The sequence below is a fragment of the Carcharhinus amblyrhynchos genome, chromosome 4 (assembly GCF_965287045.1).
Source record: "Carcharhinus amblyrhynchos chromosome 4, sCarAmb.v2.hapA, whole genome shotgun sequence".
In the NCBI taxonomy this organism is placed as follows: Eukaryota; Metazoa; Chordata; class Chondrichthyes; order Carcharhiniformes; family Carcharhinidae; genus Carcharhinus; species Carcharhinus amblyrhynchos.
Window position 1 is genome coordinate 63,662,325 of NC_137327.1, and position 23,185 is coordinate 63,685,509.

At 44.3% G+C, this 23,185-nt stretch overlaps 1 protein-coding gene across 1 annotated transcript in view; it reads left to right on the forward strand.

The window, feature by feature from the left end:
* Positions 1-339: 339 nt before the first annotated feature.
* Positions 340-23,185, forward strand: part of necab2 (N-terminal EF-hand calcium binding protein 2) — a 165,326-nt gene continuing 142,480 nt past the window's right edge. Inside the window, exons 1-2 of the mRNA XM_080187276.1 lie at positions 340-589; positions 1,311-1,335. Coding sequence (XP_080043402.1) covers positions 356-589; positions 1,311-1,335 — 259 coding nt within the window. The 5' untranslated portion in view covers positions 340-355. The remainder of the gene's footprint in view (positions 590-1,310; positions 1,336-23,185) is intronic.

A 23,185-nucleotide genomic window follows, 5' to 3' on the forward strand; every position in this document is an offset into this window, starting at 1 on the left:
TGTTTGTAGGGCGGTATCTACATTGATGGGGTAGCTGACATCAGCAAAACCCTAGTTTGAAGAAGACAGTGTGTGAATGGAGAAATGGAGCCGGTTTCATCCCTTTCTCTCCTTGTGTGTCTCAATCACTCCTATTTGTGCCAAGCTGTCTGGTTGTTTCTCTTTGTTGTGTCTCTCTTTTTTTCAGTGGGTTTGCCTCTCTCTCTCTCCCTTCCTCTCTCCGCATTCCGTTTCTCCTTTCTCTCCCCGTTCACTCCATCCTCTGGAAGTGCGTGAGCGGTGACGGGGAGGGAGGGGGAGGCGTGTGGTGTGGTGGGGAGGGGAGTGGAAGGAGGGGGGTCTGCAGGATGTGAAGATGTGTGATCAGGCAGCTCGCTACTGCAGGGACAGCGTCCAACACCTCGGCACCATCCGTGACAAGCAGCCGCCGCACCAACGCAGCATCAGGGGGCTGGACGGGGTCCTGCGCTGGGTCTTCACCAAGATGAGCGACAAGAAGTTCGGGGAGAAGGAATCCCAGAAAGGAGAGGCGGCTTTCAAGGAGCAGTTCATTCCTGAGACCAAGAAAGGCATCTCAGTCATCCTGGATGTGAGTGCAGCTCTTTCCCCATCGGCGTTGTCCCAGTCTGCAGCCTGGCCCACACTCAACTTTCATTAGCGATGTGTTTGCTGATGGCCTCGGTCTCCAGAGTCGCTAAAAATATTTAAATCAGAGACTGTGGTGAACTTTCAGACATTGGGGCTTACCTCTGTTTCTCATCCGTTCCTTCCTCAACCTGGTTGGGTCATTCTGAATCCACACATCGGGTATCTGACCAGATAAACACTGACATTAAATAGAAGATGAATAACTTAAGTGCAAAGCAGCCGGGCGTCAGGCAAAAGATAGAGGAAAACTGAGAGGGAAAAAGGAGGGCGAGGCAGAGTAGAGGAAACAGTGGAAAATAGAGGAATAAAGAAGGTAGAGAAAGACAGAGAAGTAGAGAGAAAAACAGAGACCGAGTGTAACAAGAATTATTACAGCGAGAGAGGGAAAGGGAGATAGAGACTCCAGTTTTTCGGTGACATCAATGTGAAAACTGCCCAAAGTTGGATTAAAGTACAGATAAAAAGAATAAATTGTGACTTAGGAAGGGTGTGTTTGTGTGGATGCTTCTACCGTTTTGACTTTCTACACTGCATTGTTTAACATTAAACGCTGGAGCAAGTTTGGGAACATATTGTGTGGGTGAATTCTGTTTGAATTGCTGCCGAAACTGTTTCTCAGAAGCAACTAACCTTTTAAAAATCTGTTTTCTCAATCTTTCTAGATATTCAGAAGAGCGGATAAAAATGGTGAGTGTTGATTCATATAGAGAATATTGTAAATACTGAGTGTGGATTCATACATTGAGTATTGAAAATTGTAAATATGGATTCACAGTGAATATTGTAAATAGCGAGCGTTGATTTATACGTTGAATATCATAAATAGTCACTATGGATTCTTATTGGAGAATATTGAAGTTATATCGATTTGATGATACTGAGGGTTACAGGGTTAAATTTCAAGACTAGGTTCAGTAAACTTAACTTATATCTCATTGGAATTAAAACATTGAAGGGACATGTAACTGAGGTGTCTAAAATGTTCAAAGGGATTCATAGAGTTTGGCTGGCAAAACTGGTTCCTTTGAAATGCTGCTCTCTATCACATGCAGATTGCAATAGAAAGTAGTATTAGGTGTGTTTCAGATGTAACAGAGTCTTGGTTAGAACCCAGTCTGTAGCTGTGTGCTCACTCCTGAATATTACACCTCTCCTGTGATTAGACTGGCTATGCAAGGAATGCAAGAGATTCACCTGCATGATACCAGCACTAGGAGGGTTAAATAATGGAGATAGATGTTGATTGCTGAAGAGTTGTGGAACTGGAGGAATTAATAATGTTCATCTGGGCATCAGACATGGTCTAACTGAAAACACCATGGGCTGAATGGCCTTCTCCTGTTTCTTAGTGATGAATAAGGATTTTTTAATTACTGATGAAGGGTTACAGGTTTACAAGAAGTATGGAAGGGCTGTTTTTCTGACTTAAACCTGGGCCAGAATTGTAACTGTTCCGGCTGCTGAAAATGTTGATTTATTCCTATTTCCATCTGAGGAGGTGACTTTGGTCAAGGGTACGTTCCAACAGCTCCTGTTTGGTTAGAGTTCCATTGACAACAATTCACTGCGGTAGGGGCCCTGCACATTCAGACTGTCACTGGGTGTGCATTCCACACACATCGAGTCTCACTGGGGTAAGGGTCACACACACACTGACTCTCATGGGGGTAGGAGTCTGCATACACTGACTCTCACTAGGGTAGGGGTTCTGCACGCACTGACTCACATTGAGGGGCGGGTTCCACATACACTGATTCTCACTGGGGTATGAGTTCATCACACACTGACTCTCACTGGGGTACGGGTCCTACTCACACTGACTCCCACTATGGAATATGTTCCACACACACCAGCTCTGACTAGAGTATAGATTCCACTCACACTGACTCTCAGTAGGTTAGGGACTCCAAAACACAGTGACTCTGACTGGGGTACGCATTCCACACATACTGACTGTCACTGGGATATGGGTTTCACACATATGGAATCTCGCTGGAGTACAATTTCCACAGACACTGACTCTCATTTCAATGAGTCATTTCAATGAGAGTCAGTGTGTGTGGAAATTGTATCCCACACATACTGATTCCCACTGGGGTATAGGTCCCACACACATTGACTCTCACTTGTTTATGGATCCCACACGTGGATTCTCACTGGGATATGGATCCACACACACTGACTGTCACCTGGGTACATGTACAACACACACTGTATCTCATTGGGTATGTATCCCACACACAGTGACTCTCACTGGAGTTATGGATATAACCTTTATTGTAAATCATGACGCATTTTAATATTCAACATGTCCATTATTTCTTTGTTTTCACTGAGCACATCAGTGAATTCTATTCTCTATGGAGACACATTGCCCCTACCAAATCTTGTACTTTTCATACACTTTTTAATATTCCATTCCAGAGTGCAAAGAATTTTGGAAAATGACCACCAGTGGATCTACTATTTCGAGGGCCACTTCCTTAAATACTCTGGGATGAAGATCATCAGGTCATAGAGAAGTCATAGAATCATAGTGGTTTACAGCATGGAAACAAGCCCTTCAGCCCAATTTATCCAAGCCACCCATTGTTTTTAACCCCCTAAGATAATCCCAATTGCCCGCATTTGGCCCATATCACTCTATACCCATCTTATCCATGTAACTGTCTAAATGCTTTTTAAAAGATAAAATTGTACCTGCCTGTACTACTACCTCTGGCAGCTTGTTCACCACCCTTTGTGTGAAAAAATTGCCCCTCTGGACACTTTTGCATCTCTCCCCTCTCACCTTAAATCTATGCCCTCTAGTTTTAGACTCCCCTATCTTTAGGAAAAGATATTGACTATCTAATTGATCTGTGCCTCGTTATTTTATAGATCTCTATAAGAACACCCCTCAGCCTTCTACGCTCCAGAGAAAAAGTCTCAGTCTATTCAGCCTCTTCTTATAACTCAAACTATCAAGTCCCTGTAGCATCCTAGTAAATCTTTTCTGCACTCTTTCTAGTTTAATAATATCCTTTCTATAATAGGTTGACCAGAATTGCACACAGTATTCCAAGTGTGGCCTTACCAATGTCTTGTACAACTTCAACAAGACATCCCAATGCCTGTATTCAGTGTTCTGACCAATGAAACCAAGCATGCTGAATGCCTTCTTCACCACTCTGTCCACCTGTGACCCCACTTTCAAGGAGTTATGGACAATCATCCCTTGATCTCTTTGTTCTGTAACTCTCCCCAGTGCCCTACCATTAACTGTGTAAGTCCTGCCCTGGTTCATTCGACCAAAATGCATTGCCTCGCATTTATCTGGTCCTGGAAACTTGGCCACCTTCAATCTCATTAATTTCCCTAAAACCATTTCTCTGCTAATACTGATTTCCTTCAGCTCATAACTGAAACTTGTGTTTTCAGGATTTCTGGTACATTATTCATGTGTTCCTTTGTGAAGACAGAAGCAAAATACAAATTTAATTCCTCAACCATTATGAATTCCTGTTTCTGACTGTTTTTGTCAATCTTTTTCTCTCTACATACTTATCAACATTTTTACAGATTTTATGCTCTGTGCCATCTTACTTTCATACCCTATTTTCCCTTTCTTAATCAATCCCTTGGTCCACTTTTGTTGAATTTTAAACTGTGGACCAATCCTTGTTTCCGTTGCTTTTTCTTGCAAATTTGTATGCTTCTTCTTTGACTCTCATACCAGCTCTAATTTCTCTTGCGAGCCTTGGTTTGGCCACAGTTCCCTTTCCACTCTTGTGAAAAATAGGAATAAACAATTTTTGGAGTTTGCATAATATTTCCATGAACTCCACTGTCCTTCTTTTCAGTAATGTTCCCCAATCCATCAAAGCCAACTTATGCCTCATACAGTCATGCCTCATAAACATTTATTGAGATTCAGAACGCTGGACTAAGTCAACTATCTCATTATTCACCTTGACAAAGAATTCTATCATATTATGGTCACTCATCCCCAAGGGTTCTCTCACAACTAGATTGACAACTATTCCTTTTTTCTTGTACTATATCCAGTCCAAGAAGGCATGTTCCCTTGTTGGTTCCTCAAAGTATTGGTCCAGGAAACCACCCCGCATACACTCCAAGAATTCCTCTTCTATTATACTGTGACTAATTTGACTCTCCCAATCTGCACGCAGATTAAAGTCGCTCATAATCACAGATGTTCCTTTATCACATGCACCTCTGATTTTATCACATGCACCTCTAATGCTATTTCCAACGTTACCACAACAGTGTCTGAACACCATTCCCACAGATGTTTTTTGCCCCTTAGTGTTTCTTAACTCATACACATCCGCATCATTTGTGCTAATATCTTTCCTCAATATTGTATCAATCTTTTCTTGAATCAACAGTGCAACTCCACCACCTTTTCCTTTCTGTCTGTCCTTTCTAAACACTGAATAGCCCTCAATGTATAGTTCCCATCCTTGGTCACCTTGGAGCCATGTCTCTGTAATCCCAACTATATCATACTTCTTTATATTTAACTGGACAACTAATTCATCCATTTTGTTTTGAATGCTCTGAACATTCAGGTACAAAGCCTTAAGGCTAGCCCTTTTAAGATGCCTCGTCCCATTCCTACTTTTTTTTCCTGTGTTCTTATCTGATTCTGGCCCTTGATTTCTCTTGTCTATCACTTTTCTTCTTGTCCTTGCTGTATTTTCCTCTTGTTCATGACTCTCCCTGCTCTGAATCCTTACATAGGTTCTCATCTCCCTGCCACATTAGTTTAACCCATCCCCAATCACTCTAACAAGTATCCCCCAGAACATCAATCCCGGTCCAGCCCAGGTGTAACCCGTCCAGTTTGTACATGTCCCATCTCCCTCAAAACATGAATCTGAAACCCATCTGTTAACACCATTTTTTAGTCACGTATTCATCATACATGTCCTACTGTTTCCACTCTGATTAGAACATGGCAGTAGTAGTAATCCTGATATAACTACAGTTCCGCACTCAGGCTGGTATTTTACCACCTTGCCCGCCCCAATGTGTGAGGCTCACAGAACGGAATTCTCCATTGGCCTTTTACGAGCCTTGCCCGAGTGAGATCATAAAATACCGGCCACTGACTCTCATTGGGGTATGGGTCCCACACACACTGCCTCTCACTGCAGTACAGGTTCCACACTCAATGGCTGGGATTCTACTAGTCCTCTGAACTACTTGAGCAGTGCAGTGGGCCAAGAAACACTAATAGGGGGGCTTGTAGTGAGGCTTATCGGTTTTGAGTCTTCCAAGTGTTTTTTTGGAGGGCCAGCGCTGATGATCATGTTGAAATGAGAATTTCAATATGATTAGCCAGCTCAGTATGGTCTTCCCTGGGCCTGCTAGCATCTTCTGCCCCGTCGGGAGTGGTTCCCTCCAACAACTCTTATGACTGCTCTGCACTAACCAGGAACAGATTCCCTGACCCTGCTGGAAGGAACAGAGGCCATTGAGAACCTCCCTGGAGGTTGGAGGCAAAGGGGGGATATGCCCCTTTGGCAGTGCCAGTCTGGTACCCTGGCACTGCCCAAGGGGTGAAATGATAATGCGCACAGGGAAACTTGGCATTGCCCACTGGGCACTCAGCAGTTCTGAGGGGGCAGGGCCAGAGGAGGCAGGACATAACTAGTGCAGGGGAGGGGTGGGCGATCAGTGGGGGAGAATACCCACTGCCACTCTGCAATTGGGACCGATCGGAGAGAGAGAGAGAGAAGAGGTGATCAGGGCTGGCCAACATGCTGGGGGGGTGGTTTGGGGCTGGTCATCAGGGTAGGGGGTTGGCACTGTCTGGGGAGGATGGTTGGAGCTGGTCATCAGAGTTGGGGGGGGAGGTTAGGGCTGTCTGGTGGTGGGGTTGGGAGACCAGGGTTGGCCGGGATGAGATGCTGGCCTGGAGGTGTCTGGAAGCTGCTAATGGAGGGGCCACTGTGCAAGTGCTGCCTCCACTCTGACAGATCAGTGCACAGTGTCCCACTCAGCACTATACTACCTGCCTTTGGACAGGAATAGCCACCGCCCCTGCTTACCAGATTGAATCATGCTGAGGCACTCTGCAGTGTACAGAGTGTCGGAGATTGCTCTGATAAGTATGCCCAAAAAAAAGGTAGGACTTACTCCTGTTTCCTGTAATTTGGGCACTTTGGCTGGGATTCTCCCAAAAAAAAAATGACTCTTAGTGGGTATGGGTTCCACACATACTAGGTGGGATTTTATGGCCCCATTCATCGAAAACCATAAAATCCCACCCGAGATCAATGGATCTTTCCATTTTCCACCCCTCACCTACTGCGATTCCTGAGGCAGATGGGGCGGTAAAATTCCGACCACTGACTCTCTCACTGGGTACAGTTAAACAGGGTACAGGGGCGGCACGGTAGCACAGTGGTTAGCACTGCTGCTTCACAGCTCCAGGGTCCTGGGTTCGATTCTCGGCTCGGGTCGCTGTCTGTGTGGAGTTTGCACATTCTCCTCGTGTCTGCGTGGGTTTCCTCCGGGTATTTCGGTTTCCTCCCACAGTCCAAAGATGTGCGGGTTAGGTTGATTGACCATGCTAAAAAAAAATTGCCCTTAGTGTCCAGGGTAGCGGAGGTTAGAGGAATTAGTGGATATAATATGTAGGGATATATATGTAGGGCCTGGGTGGGATTGTGTTTGGTGCAAACTCGATGTGCTGAAGGGCCTCTTTCTGCACTGTAGGGTTCTATGGACAAACACACACTAACTCTCACTGGGTTACGGGTCTCAGTCACACTGACACTCATGAATGTACAATTCAACACACACTGATTCTCACTGGGGTACGGATTCCAGTCATGCTGACTCTCATTTGGGGTAGGGGTCCACACACACTGACTCTTGCAGACGTAGAGTTGCACACACATTGTCACTGATGTATGGGTTTCACATGCTCTTATCCCTGTTGAGACCAATACCTTTTAAAAATAATTGCAATCTTTCAGTCGCGTGCTGAATTGGTTGCACAAGATTTTGGGAGTGATTCCCCCAGGAGAATTCGAAGTGCTGAATTTGTGTAAAAACTGGAGTAAGTTCTGTTACTTTATTGAGAGTTTCAAAATGAATCTCCCACATTCCCCTGCCCCCCCAAAAATTTATCAATTACTTGACAAATCTGGCAGCATCTGTGGAGAGAGATGTTTCAACTCAGAACAGTCGAGATATAGTTGATTTTAGCACAGGATGGGTTGTGAGACAGGAGATGTTGAATGACTGGCATGGTCTTACTGGGTCAAAGGAAACAGTGAAGGGGCAAAAAAGTAAAAAGAAACAAAAGCTGTGTAATCACTGGCTTACTGCTGTCTCAAAGTCAAAATAAGGGTGAAACTGAAACAGGCAAAGGAAAGGAAAGAAAACGGGAGTGTTTGCTGACTGAAACTGATGAACTCATTTTCAACTCCGGAAGTTTGTGAAGTACCCATTTGAAATGTGAGATGTATGTTCCTCGGACTTACATTAAACTTCATTGCAACAGTGTAGCAGGCCAAGGACAGAGATGTCAGCATGACAGCAAGGTGGAAGCATTTTTTTAAATTCACTTGTGAGAGATGGGCGTTGCTGGCCAGCATTTATTGCCTATCTCTAGGCGCCCTTGAAGTGACTGGCTTGCTAGGCCATTCCAGAGGCCAGTTGAGAATGAACCACATTGCTGTGGCTCTGGAGTCATGTGTATGCCAGACAGGGTAAGGATGGTAGATTTCCTTCCCTAAAGGACATTAGTGAACCAGATTAGTTTTTCAATCGACAATGGCTTTTCATGGTCATCAATAGATACTTAATTCCAGATATTTTGTATTGAATTCAAATTACAGCACCTAACATGGTGAGATTCAAACTTGGGTCCCCAGAACATTAACTGAGTTCCTGGGTTAATTATCTAGCGATAACACCACTAGGCCACCATCTCCCCATACTCATAGACTGAACTGAGATGTTCCGCAAAATGTCCACCTCATGTGTTCTTTTTCCCAGTGCAGAGCAGAACAAATTGTGAGCAGTGAAAATTGTTAGACTAAATCGAAAACAATTCATGGAAATCACCACCTTACCCAGAAGGAGTGCCTGGGAACTTGGATGGTGAGCAGAGAGAGGGAAAAGGGCAGGTGAAAGCTCTCCAGCATTTGCATGGGTAGGTGCTTGGGAAGGGGACAGGGTGTAGGGGCTGATTGAGGAATGGACTGGGGGATCAGTGAGGGAGAGGTCCTTTCAGAATACCAAAAAGGGAGGAAAGATGTGTTTGGTAGTGACATCATGTCGCATGTTATAGAAACATTAGCGAATGAAAACGGAGACTGGAGGGGGGAGATGAGGACAAGGGGAATTCGATGATGGTTTGGAAGGGGAGGGAAGTGATGTGAGCAGAAGTGTGGCAGCCATGGTCGAGGGCCCTGTCAGTGGTGGTGAGAGGGAGTCCTCTGATGAGGGGAAAAGAACACATCTCAGAAATGCTGATGCTGAGGAAGGTTGTGTCATCAGAACAGATGTGATGGAGAAAGGTGAACTGGGAGATTGGACTGACATCCTGTTAGAATGTAGAGAGCGAGAATGCTATTCTCAGCTTTCTTTTCCTTACCCAGCCAAATAACTTCTACTCCCTTTCATGACGAGGGGTGAATCAGAGATCCATCCCTCCAGCTAAAACTAAAATCTTTCAGCTTTATTTAACTCTCACAAAGTTGACCCCTTTAATCCCAACACATGTTGCCTGCTGAATAATGTAGGCTTGTTTAAAAGATGCTGTCTAAAGAGCTTTGGTAAGTAGCTGCAGTGCATTTTGCAGACAGTACACACGGCTGACTCTGTGCGTCAGTGCCGGAGGGACTGAATGCTTGTGGAAGGGATGCCTATTAAACGGGCTGTTTTTCCCTTGATGGCGTTGAGTTACTTGAGTGTTGTTGGAGCTGCATCTATCCAGGCAAGTGGAAAGTATTCCTTGCTCTCGTTATTTGTGCCTTGTAGATGGTAGGTAGGTATTGGGGAGTTGGGAGGTGAGTTGCTCACTGTAGGATTCCTAGCTTCTGATCTGCTCTTGAAGGCACAGTATTTATATGGCGGTTCCAGCTCAGTTTGTGGTCAGTGGTGTCCTCCAGGACATCGATAATGAGGGATTCAATGATGGTAATGGTTTTGTGATGTTGGAAATGATTATTGCCTGGCACTTGTGCGCAAATGTTATTTGCTACTTGCCAGCCCAAGCCTGGATATTGCTGCATTTGAACATGGAATCATAGAATCCTGCAGTACAGAAGGAGACCATTCAACCCATTGAGTAAGCACTGACTACAATACCACCCAGGCCCTTTCCCCATTACACCATTCATTTACTGTAGCTAGTCCCTCTGATATTAAGGGGCAATTTAGCATGGCCAATCCACCTAACCTTCACATCTTTGGACTGTGGGAGGAAACTGGAGCTCACAGAGGAAACCCACGCAGACATGGGGAGAATGTGCAAACTCCACACAGACAGTGACCCAGGCTGGGATTCGAACCCGGGTCCCTGGTGCTATGAGGCAGCATTGCTAACCACTATGCCACCATGCTGCCTGGTGGACTTCTCAGTATCTGAGAAGTCGCAAACAATTCTGAACATTGGGCAATCATCAGCAAACATCCCTACTTCTCACTTTGTGATGGAAGGAAGGCCATTTCAAAAGATGGTTGGGCCTAGGACACTACCCTGAGGAACTCCTGCAGTGATATCCTGGATCTAAGATTATTGACCTCCAACACTGCATCCGCCTTCCTTTTGGCCAGGTATGAGTTCAACTAGTGGAGGGGTTTCCCCTGATTCTCATTGACTCCAGTTTTGCTGGGCTCCTTGGTGCCATGCTCAGTCAAACACTGCCTTGATGGTAAGAACAGTCATTTTCACCTCACTTCTGGAATTCAGTTCCTTTGTCTGCAGGGCAGAGCACAAGTGGCAGAGTGTGAAGCAGGAATTTCTGTTAATCTGTTCTCTCCGCAGCCTGAGTGACCTGAGGCAACTTTCAGCTGGGAACTGTGAGGCCCAACACTTTCAGTCTGAAAACAATTTGGACTAGAAAATCTCAGTAAGCTAATTAAAGCAACTATATCCAGGAATAAAAATTCTCCCAGATTTTTTATAAAACATGAAAACAGGGTTTAGCACTGAGTAATATGAATGTTAAGTAATCTGAGTAAGATTCATTTTTCTCAAACAGAAAGATGAATAATAATTTATTTTTATGATGGTATCACACCCTCTCTCTCCTGGTGCAGTTACAAAGTTTTAAAAAAATTATTTCACGGGATTTAAATGTTTCTGGCTAAACCAGCATTTATTTCCCATCCCTAATTCCCCTTAAGAAGGTGGTAATAAACTGCCTTCTTGAACCTCTGCAGCCTGGGTTGTGTAGATACACCCACAGTGCTGTTCGGGATGGAGTTCCAGGATTTTGACCCAATGACAATGAAGGAACGGTGATATATTTCCAAGTTAGGATGATGAGTGACTTAGAGGGAAATTTCCAATTGGTGTGTTCCCATTAGTCTGCTGATCTTGTTCTCATGGAAGATAGTGGTTGTGGATTTGAAAAGAGCCTTGGCGAGTTATGGCCATGTGGATCTTGTGATGGTAGACACAGCTGCTGGTGGAGGGAGGGAATATTTAAGGTGGTTTACAGGGTAGTGATCAAGCAGCCGCTTTGTCTTGGATGATGTCAAGCTTCTTGAGTGTTGTTGGAGATGCAACCATCCAGGCAAGTGGAGAGTATTCCATCACACTCTTGACTTGTACCTTGTAGATGGTGGACGGATTTTGGGGTGTTAGGACATGTGTGGCACTGTGCTACCCATTTCAGACACACACCACATTCAATACCCATCCATTTGGTGAGACAACCTTTGTTGAAACAGGAACCATGCAGCTCCTCCATTACATTCTGCGAGTACAGTAAAATCTGGGGAAAGCAGAGATGGTGCTTTTGTGAATCCAAAGAACAACATCTTCAGGCCGAAGGCAGCCTTACAGTGAGAGAGTAAGCCATGCCAGTGGAGTCATTGCTATGGGAGAGCAAGGGAGTGATGATGAGGGGACTTATAAAAAAATGTAATCGTGGGGCAAGGGCGTCGTTGTGTGGCATTTATTATGCATCCCTAGTTGCCATTGAGAAGTGGTGGTGAGCTGCCTCCTTGCACTGCTGCAGTCCACATTGATGTGGGTTGATCCATATTGCTGTGAGGGAGGAAATTCCAGGATTTTGACCCAGCGACTGCTGGAAGAAATGAGCTGCTCTGTGTTTTGGAATGTGTCCAGTATCACACAACATCAGAGCAGTGCCACCAGTTGTGAAAGTGGCTTTTAATTAGCAACTGTTCTGGAACTTTGAGAAATCAGCAAGTGACTCACAGGTTGAATCACCCAAGACAGGGGGATTCCAGGGAACTGCCAGCCTTTACTTATGCGCGAAAAAATACACAAAACGTTACACGGCATTTACAGAATTCAATCCAACTGGGCTAGAGAATTAAGTGGGGTGTGAGAGAGAGATGGGTGGTGTGGGAGTAGTGGGACGGGGGCAGGGGGAGTGGATTGGGGCAGTAAGAGTGAGATGGAACAGAGAGGATGAGGTCAGCTGACAGTGGGATGGGGCAGGAGGGAGAGGGAGCAGGCAGTGGGATGGCAGCAGCGATGACAGTTTGGGAGTGCAGGAGGACTGGGATGGTGGTAGTGAGGGTGGGATGGGATCGAGGGATGAGGGGTGAACTATGGAAAGGTCCGTTGACCTTGGGCGGGATTTTATTGTTTCACAGCAAGCGCAACTGGAAAATCCTGCCCACTGAATCCAGTTACAGAATTACTCAGCACTGTCCACATGCTCCCATTTATTGTCCGTGATCAGGAATAAGTCAAACAGCTCCAAAGTATCCAGAGCAGTGCCTTACTCTATCAGAACAATTCACACATCAACCCCATTCTCTACTCCCACTCTCCCCACGTCCACCCTACCCCTCCCCAACACACACCCCCACCATCAGCTTTCTTCAGCCCACAGTAACCCTCCCCACCACTCCCTCACCCACACCCACCCTGCCTCACCTTTCCCCATCTCCACTCTCACCCATGCCCACCTCCAGCCTCTCCCACCCTGACCCACCTCTCCAACCCCCAATCTCAACTCTACCTCAATTAACCCCATCCAACATCTTTCAAACTTTCCCATTCCCCCTACCACCCCCACCTATGACACGCCACCCTCCCTGTCTCTTCTCCCCACCTTCAGCCCCATTTCCTGAAGCTGCCTGTCTGAGCAGTTATAAGTGTGGAACTTCCTATTCCAGCTGCTGTGTGCATGAACAGCTCTTTCAATGTTGCACTGTATTGCAGGCAGCTGCTTTGCTCTCCCTTAGGGGCACAGGACTGGGTGGAGTCAGAGATGAAGTACCTTTCTCTCCTCCAGCAATGTTTCTTCCAAAGCCCAATATCTTTAAGTTGCTGGTGATTTCAGAGATTTTTCTCTAATTTAGTTGTGAAACCTTACTGATCCATCCACTGTAAATTTACTATTCACTCACAGTGCCTGCTCCTTCTTCACCACTGAACTTTGCAGTCATGATTTAATAATTTATCAGCTGCAATCAGACCTCGCATTAGCATCCTTCTCTTCAGACTACACAGTTTTGAGCTTGATCACCTTGGCCCCACTTTATCCCGTTTCACACTTGGGATCAGACTGGTTGGCCTTCCCTGCCCGCTCACTAATGCATGAATTACTCACCAGCAATGTACAGTGGGTTATTTTGAATTTATGTTGCTCCATCATTCCAATTGAGATCTTTATTTCTGAAAACTGCTTTATCTTTGCCCCTGTGAATGAGGATAGAAGGCATTGTTAAAGAACCTTTGTGACATTTGTTCTATTTAGGATACTACTACCCTTATCTTACAATACAAGTCTGTTGATTGAGAAGCTTGAGAAACAGCTGTATTGATAAATACTCCAACAGAAGTTGTTCCATGCAGTGTTCATGACACCAGCATTCAAAAAAAGCAGGAGGTTGGTAAGATCAGGGCTCCAGACTGCTAGCCTCGTACAAGATTGGGAGAGCTCTGAAGAAGGGCTGTACCTTTGTGAGCACTCTATTCTAAGGTGAAAATATAAGTGTGTTACTATTTCATGAGGTTAAAAGATAAATACTTATAGCTGTTGCGTCAACATTGCGTCTTTTGCCTTCACATCTGTGCAGACCAATCCTACTGTTTGTTGTCCTGTGGACATTACTGAGTGTCTCTATCTGTCCATTTAAGTGGCTCTTATCTATTTCATTATTTATACTGAGAGCCTTGTTTAGTCTTCATGTCTGTGTTTGGTTTCTCAGAGATGCTGGCTCTAAATTAATATATAACATTTTGTACTTGTATGAATCCACCCCACCCCTGCCACTTCCTGTCCCCCCACACCAGTAAGTCGTAGTGTCTTTCTGCATCCACAGATGAGTTTGATTCTGATTATGCCTTACTGATTCAAATAATCACAACATAATACTGACCATTCAAGCCCTGAATTGAACCGTCTTCAATGCACTGCAACAAATCACCGAGGCTCCTTTGATTGCAATTTCTAAACCTGCAACCTGTATCTTAAGGACAAACTTGTAAGGACAAAAGACAGCACACATGGGAATACCACCACCTGTATTTACACCACATTGACTGCAGCAGTCCAAGGTGGCATCTCATCACCAGCTTCTCAGGGGCAATTAAAGAATTGGCAACAAATACTGGCCTTGTCAGTGACAGTCAAATCCCAGGAATTAATTAAAAAAGAACTGGTTAAATGAATCTTACAAGCTGCTGAACAAGCAGTTCATAATAGTCCCGTGAATTAGTATCGCACTTCAATACAGTAAAAATGTCCCAAGGTGTCTCATCCGAACGTAAATCCAACAAACTGTTACACAGAGCTGCACGTGGAGCCATTAGGACAGAAAATTAAAAACTTGGTTAAGGAGAGATTCCTCTTCCTGGGAATGAGGTAAGGGAATATAAGGATGAGAATTTTGAAATCCAGGTGCTTGAGAAAATGTGAGTGCGATGGGTGAATGGGAAGGAGTTAGGACATGGACAGCAGAGGTTTGGATGCAATTGAGAAATCAGGAAGGAGTTCTTCATGGAAAGGGAGAGCATTCTCTTTCTTGCTAAATCCTGTCCTTGTGAGATTCTGTTATATGGTTGGTCAGAATTAGTGTAATTAGGGATACTGTCAATTTGAATGGACTGTTAATAAGGAACGAAAAGTTAAAATGTAGAACACAACAGTGGCTTTGAGCTTGTGTGTATGTTTTTAAATGATGTGTTTCGCTGTGCATTTCATTACAACGAAGTGGTTAGAAAAGATGCTGCGATGGATCAATAAAGTCCTGGAGTGCATTTACAGCACAAAATAATCTGAGTAACACAGGCTGAGACAGACCGCAGAGAACTCTCAAGAGAAATGTCAAAGTCAACTGTGAATGTTGGAAAGATGTTTTCAATGTAACAGCAGATTTGTCACATTCTTCTCAGGAACATGACCCTGAGAGCTGCCAGGTTTAGCTTGGTAATGTCAAGAGAAGGCAGGGGAAGAGGTGATTGTTGAGAAATGGAGCTTGTCTCCTCCCATTTCTCAGGCAGATGGTGAGTAGAAGAAGGGAATTGTGGGGGAGGATTGGTAGGGGTTGGGGGCGATGGGGGTGGTGGACCTCCATCCATCCCCAGTCTAGCCCCAGCATGAATCTTAACTGGATTGACATCTGTGACTATCTTCAGTGCATTGTCATGTTCTGGACTTCCCCCTGCCTCCAAGCAGGTTGAGGAGAGCTTTATGCCCAACTAGCTTCCCACTGCTCTTCCTGAACTAATAGATAAACACTTAGAAAGGAGGTACTGGAGTGAGGGACTCTTTTCAGATTATTGGACCAGCAGGGGCTATTAGCAGCTAGGAAATCCCAGGTCCAGTGGTCAATCTTAAAGGTGAGAATGTCACCCCCACATCATCAACATCCAATGGACAGGCTGTCCCAGGCCTAATATTTGTGCAGCAAAAATAAATAGATCAGAACAAGAAAGATCTTTCCCCTTTAAAATAAACCATTCTTGGGCAAGGCCGATATTTATTTCCCATCCCCAAGTGTCCGGAGCAGATAGTGCTGAACTTCCTGCTGCAACCTATTCTCAGTAAGACTGAGTGGCTAGCGGGGTACCCTAAATAAGCTGTTAGCAGCTAACATTCTAACTGTGGAATTTTGAGTCACATAGAGGACAAACCAGATAAATCCATCACGTTTCCATTCCTAATGGTATTATTGAACCACACTGGTTTCTCGCATGACCTAACAGCTTTATCCTCATTTCTGCTGGTGGACAGCTTTTTATGTCCAGAATTTAAAAAGAGGTGAGCTCTATTTCTCAAATCTGCTGTGAAATTTGAGTATTTATTCCCTAGCTTAAGCCTTCATGAATTTGGATCCAGGAACGTGACTTCTTCAGCCATACGTCGCAGTCAAAGTGCATGCATATGTCTGTGTCCATAGCTAGAATTTCCTGGCATAGGTTGCACACTTGTCGGCACAGACTATGGGATTGCCACTGCACATTATTGACCAGGAGACTGTCGCCATTGGCCATCAGTATATTGGAAGCATTTACAGGTTTTTGTTTAACCTGTTTGGTCACGTTACCTTCAGGTCGTGGAATGGGACTTGATCCCAGAGTTGCTGGTTTAGAGGCGGGGACACTACCCACTGTGGCGCAAGACTCCTCACATTCATAGAACCATTGAATCCCTGCAGTGCAGAAGGAGGCCAGTCAGCCCATCAAGTTTGCACCAAATCTCCGAAAGAGCATATTACCCTGGCCCATTACCCCTCTGCCTTATTCCCATTACCCTACGCATTTGCCATGGCTAATCCTCCTAACCTACACATCTTTGGACACTAAGGGGCAATTTAGCATGGCCAATCCACCTAACCCACACATCTTTGGACTGTGGGAGGAATTCAGAGCACCTGGAGAAAATCCAGACAGACACAGGGAGAATGGGCAAACAGACAGTTACCCAAGGCTGGAATTGAACGCAGGTCCCTGGGCGCTGTGAGGCATCAGTGCTAACCACTGTGCCACTGCGCCCTCCCCTCCCTCCAACACCCCTACTACATCCCACAATAACCTAGTTAATCAATAATTAGCCAAAGCCCTCAAATAACCATAAGTATCCCTGTCCATTAGGGAGATAACCTCTACACTGTCAGATAATTATTTTATCAAATCCCAAAACACTTCTCAGTCAGTGAGTTCCTGTTTTAGGGTTGTATAGACAAAGCTACTGGAAAGTAAAACGATTATAGGAACAACAAGCCAGGGAAACTTTGACAGAGCAGCTTTTCAACATAGGCTTTGGGGGAGAAAATTCCGAGGAGCCATGGTTGAAGTAACATAACAGAAAAGCAAGAAACAAAAATGAATTTGGCTGGGATTTTCTAACTCTGCTGTGGTGAGAATCACTGTGGGGCCACCTAAAGTCTATTGACTGGAAAAACCCGACCATTGTGACACCAGAAATAAAGCTGGTTTCAAAACTATCTTGTAGGCACCAAGTTTTTCCAAGCTAGGAGTTAGGTCTTTGGAATACAGCAGAAGAACTCATCAGGATTGATAGTAATTCCAAGAGTATGATGAATAACTTCAACTCAGCAAAGTTGTAACTGATCAATTTAAAGCCAAGATGAAGTGGTCAGGGACACTTCCGATTAGTGAGGGCACATGAGGGGCCTTTTACTGGATATTATTGCCTGGGAAAAGAGTTCAGTGAGACCATGGAGCATTTGCTTTGTCTTGTCTCTTTATACCTCTACTGATATACCTTATCAAAACAAAATCTAGGAAGATCTCAGTTTACAGAATGCTGATTAGAATGTGAGTCTTTGCAGCTAGTCAAGTCTTAAAGGTGCAGACAATTGCCTGGAGACAATACACATCTCTTTAACGTGTGCTTAATGCTATCTTCACTCACATTGTCTGCACCTTTAAGACTTGATTCTGTAATTCTGTATTCTGTAAACTGAGTGTGTGCCCTTATATGCCCTGTTTGTGATCAGAACTCCCCACTCACCTGACAAAGGGGCAGAGCCCCAAAAGCTAGTGGTGTTTGCTACCAAAAAAACCTGTTGGACTTTAAGCTGGTGTTGTGAGACTTCTTACTGTGTTTACCCCAGTCCAACGCTGGCATCTCCACATCATGGTGAGTCTAGAACAAGGGGACACAGTCTCAGAGACACAGGCAGGCCATTTAAGACTTAGATGAGGAGAAATTTCTTCTCTCAGAGAATTTTTGGAATTCTTTACCCAGAAAGCTGTGGAATCCTGAGCATGTTCAGGACAGGAATCAATAGATTTCTGGGCATTAATGATATCAAGGGATCTGGAAATAACGTGGAGAAAATGGCATTGATGTTGATGATCAGCTCTGACCTAATTGAATGGTGGAACAGGCTTAATGAGCTGAATGGCCAACTCTTGTTCCTGTTTCCCTGTGTTCTTTGAACAAGTTATTAATCAAGGTGGTGGGTTTTATAGAGCGGCAGAGAGTTGAGGATTATGGAGGCCATTCCAGAACTCCAGCCCTTCAGCCGCTAAAGGATGGCCACCGGTACTGAGGATAATGCAGCAAGGTTTGAACAAGACCAGAGTGAAAAGAACACGGGGTTCACGAGGGTTGTCAGGCTGGAGGAGATTGCATAGATAGGGAGGGGGCGACTGAATAAAAGAGAAAGCTGTAAGTCACGAGAAAATAAAGAACAGAGAAAGAGATCTCTGAGTGCTCCAGGTTGATCATGGCAGGTGAAGAAGTATCATTAGGCATTAGCCAGGAGGTTCAGGTCTGTAAATAGAGACAGTTGTTTCTGATCTGACACACAATTCCTCACAGAGTTTAGCTTGATTCATTTGTTAAATTATTTAACTAATTGTCTTATTTTTACACTCACAAGGACACTGTGGCTGGAGTCAGGGAGACAAAGGCGGTTGTAGATTAAGTGCTGGAAGAATGCTGATCTTTTTGTGTTCATGAATATCATTTGTTTAATGTGTATACCAACATCAACACAAATACAGGTGAGTTTGTATTTTTAGTGAGGCTCATTTTCAAGAAAACATGATAATTAGCTGGGAGGGGTGTCACCAAAGGCCTTGCCTCTTCTCTTCAAATCCAGGCGCCATAGTAACAGATGATGTCAGGAGGTTTTATTGACAGTGTGTTTCAAAACCTAATTGTGCACAGAGTCTAGGCAGGTGGGGAGTCGTGCTGTGTCGGAGATTGAAGTGACGAGCAGCATTTCATATTTGCAAACTGCTTGACTCGCTCATGTTTCAATCACGGAGGAATGTTGGTACCATGGCAACAATCTCTGAGGTTCCAATTTGAGTGAAAAGGCCAGAGGCAGCAGAGAGGCGAATAAATCACATAGGAAGAACCACTCCTCATTTCCCTCTCATTCTGTTCATGGACCATAGGCACCTTCAGGTTTTGGGGTATCTGACCCCAAGTGGGCAATCCTCCATTATAAGCAAGCAATGGCGGCCTATCATGATGCACTTCAGCGGAGACCTAATTCCACCTTTACTGCAACCTCCAGGAGTAAACCCAGGATGGTGACCAGAAATGGGGCCTGAGGTAAAAGCGGGAGAAGGATAAAGAGAGCTACAAAGAACTCAGGGCTGATTGCCGCCCAGTGCTGGAGTATGGACGTTGAAGAGATGCTCTCCATTGCCCTATTTCCTGTTGCAGGCTGGGACACTTGGCTAAGAGACAGGTGGGATGATAGTTTTTACTGTGCACGTCAAAGTGAGACAGTGGAAGGAGCAGCTGGCATGGACTGGACAATGGTGAGGACGGAGGGAGGTGGTGAGATTGTGTACAGGATGCAATCTAGATGGCAATTCCAGTCCAAGACTGGGGGCAGGGGGACAGTGTGACAGCAATGCAGACATTAAATGAGGTCCAATCTGCACTCTCAGGTGGACATAACAGATGAACACTTGTTATGTATTTAAAGTGGTTACATCTATGTTCATAGAATGTCACATGAACTGTAGTGACATAAGCAGAGGGTTTCGTGAGCTTTTGTGGCTCTTCCGTCTTGGACCTTAGACAAGAAACATTTCCTAAATAAACTTGAATCGTGTTTGACTTTAACCCACAAGTATGGCAGCATTATTTTTCTTTTTGCTAATAAATCTTGGTCAATACATAACAGCACTCTGCAAAGAAGAGCTGAGGCATTCTCTCTGTGGTCCCGAGTGAGACATATTCCTGGACCAAAAACAAAACAGATTATCTCCTTGCTGTTTGGGAGAACTGGCTGAGTGCAAATTAGCTGTATGACAGCAATGAACACATTTAAAAAGTCATTGGTTGGCTTTGGGACAAACTGAGCTTATGAAAATACGAGAGAAACAATCACTTTTCTTTCTTTGCCTGAAGTGCTGTGATTCCTTAAGGTTGGCAATGGAGTTGAAACTCAAGTTAAACAAATATTTCCACTGCGTTGTTAAAATCCCTGCAATCGGATGCAAGTCACTTTCCAACCATGTTTGGAACTTTTGCCCGTTTTTCTGTACCTCTCTCCCTCTCCCGATCTCTCTCCCTCTCCCGATCTCTCTCCCTCTCCCGCTCTATTTTGCTCATCAGCTGGGCTGCAGAAAGCCTAAGAATATGTTTTGATCTCCAAGTAAATTTACATTCTGATTCCAATTGATGCTAATACTGGAGGAACAGAATGACAGGAAGGCGTATTAGCTTTTAACAATAAACATTTATTAAACATGAAATTTGACAGTAACATAATATTCCTTCACTCCCCCTTATCTTCAAAGGTACAGGAATTTTTAGGATGACACGGGTTACAAAACAGTTCTTATGCTATATTGTTATCAGTAAACACAGAGTTCCTGTCATCCAACAGGCTAAATTTGGTCAGAAAACATCCCACTTTGAAACTCTGTGACAGATGCCCCTCAATCAATCCTCTGTGGATTTCTCCTGAAGTTCTCCCTCCTGGTAATGACTGCCACGTAAATGTTGTATCCTCAGTACAAGTTGGGATAGGGTGAGGAATTGACTGAAAGGAGGTAGTAGTCTGTGGTAGAAGGCAAAACAATTTAACCCTGAGCAGCAAGATGTTATGCTTTAAAAGAGAATAAATGGGAAATGTAACAGATGGTGATAAAGTATTTTGGAGAGAGCTAGGAAGTGTTCTGACAGTAATAGCCAACATTGCTGATGACCAATGACTGTAGGGCAAACACAATACTGTTAGAATAGTAGACACATTTTTTGAATTTATTCTTTCACAGGATGTGGGCGTCATTCCCAAAGGATTTGTTGCATATCCCTAATCACCCGAACGAGGGCTGTTAGAAGCCAACTATATTGCTATATTGACTTGGTAAGGATTCCAGATATCCTTCTCTAAAAAACATTAATGAACCAGATAAAGTTTTACAACAATTGATGATAGTTTCATGGTAACCCTTACTGAGACTAGGGCCACAATTCTCGCAAAAGCACTGTATTGGTGGGAGAACTGTTCTAAATCACGACTGTTCTGTCAGCTCAGCTTCTCACCCAAATCTCTGCACTCTATGCACTGAAGAATTCCCAGTCAGGAATCTCATTAAAAACCCAGGGGGGTGAAGCCTATTCATTCCGGAATTTGACAGCTCTGGAGTTCAGCGCATGCGCAGTGGCCCCAAACTGTCAACCCCCCATTTGCTGGCCAGCTCATTCGCTGGCCAGCCAGGGACCCCTGCAATGCTGCCCCTCTAGTCCCAATGTTCAGGCCTAAGCCCCAGCAGTAGTGATCCCCCCATCCCCCTTACCCCAGCAGACCCTCCCCCCCCTCACTGAAATTTCCTGATAATGAACATACTTAAAGTATGTGCAGAAAAGATTTAAATGCTTTCCTGCCGGTTTCCAGCATGATCTGACTGGCGACTGTTCGCTGGCTTTGGGAGATGTGCATGCGTTCCTGATGTATGTGCGAATCCCTGTTCAAGGTCACAGATATACGTCTCCCACCGTGACCTGACAGAAAAGTTGCAGATCGCAATGAGAGAATCGCAGTCTAGCTTTCAATTCCAGATTTTATTAACTGCCCTGATAGGATTTGACCCATGTCTCCACCCTGAGCATTAGCCTGAGCTAATCAGTTTACTAGTCCATTGATGTTACCACTACACCACCACATCCATATTAATATCTTGCTTTATATTGAGCTGATCCCACTCATTATTTAAACAGACTCCAATATCTGGGTATTAAACAACACCAGGCACAGCAACAACTCCGTCTACTGCATTACATACTGTTGTGTTGAGGTTCGGTACCATTGGGATCAGTATGTCCAGGAACACTGCGCATACCTCTAGGAAACATCTGAAAATGTTCCTAGTGTCAGGCGAGTGACTCAGAGAGACTGGGACTCATCAGGTTTAATTGCTAGTATTTGAGATAGCACTCAATACTGATCTATAATATAGAAATGAGCGAAAGAGAGACATAGAAGACACTAAGTAAATCGGAATGGATTAATACTGACCTGTTTTCTATGAACGATTGAGTAAACAGAGCTGAATGACCTGACAAGTTTGAGATCGAAGGAAGGGTAAAGAAATTGGGCTGTATATATATAGTACAGAAAAAGCAAAGGCATGGATGAGGTCAGAAAATGATGTTAGAATCGAAGAGTAGGAGGTCTGGTGATTGGTGGATTGATTTGATGAATAATCTCAGTGTGCAGAATGGCATACATCACTCCTCGCTGTTCCACATTATTTTCTCCATTTATAACACTGGTAGCAGATTTCCCTTCAAAAATAAATCTTAATGAGTACTTCTGTCCAGGAACTTGCCAGGAAATTGCCTGAGGGTAACACATTTGGATGAAAAATATATAGCAGTCTGGGAATAGAATGAATGTGATAGAATTCGCACGGGATTTGTACTAATAGTACACTTGTCACTTTCAATGATGAAAGAAGAGAGATTTACATTTATCTAGCACCTTCCAAAACTGCAGGATGTCCCAAAATACTTCACAACCAATAAAGTCCTTTTGAAGTGTGGTCACTGTTGTAATGTTGGAAACACAGCAGAGTTGCACAAAACAAGTGCCAACAAACAGAAATGTGATATTGATCAGATTATCTATTCTTTGTGATGTTTGTTAATGGTGAAACATTGGCCAGGCGGTCACTGAGGAGAACGATCCATGCTCTTTTTTGAAACAGTGCAGTGCAACTTAAGAGAGCAGATTGGACTTTGATTTAACATCTCCTTTAAAGCGGACCATGTGTAGCACTCGATCCGTTACGCGCTGGAGTATCAGCCTCGGTCTTTATAATCAAGTCTGCAGAAATATACAAATCTACAATTCTAATTCAGAGGCAGCAGTGCGCCCAGCTGAACCATGCCAAATGCCTGATGCAATA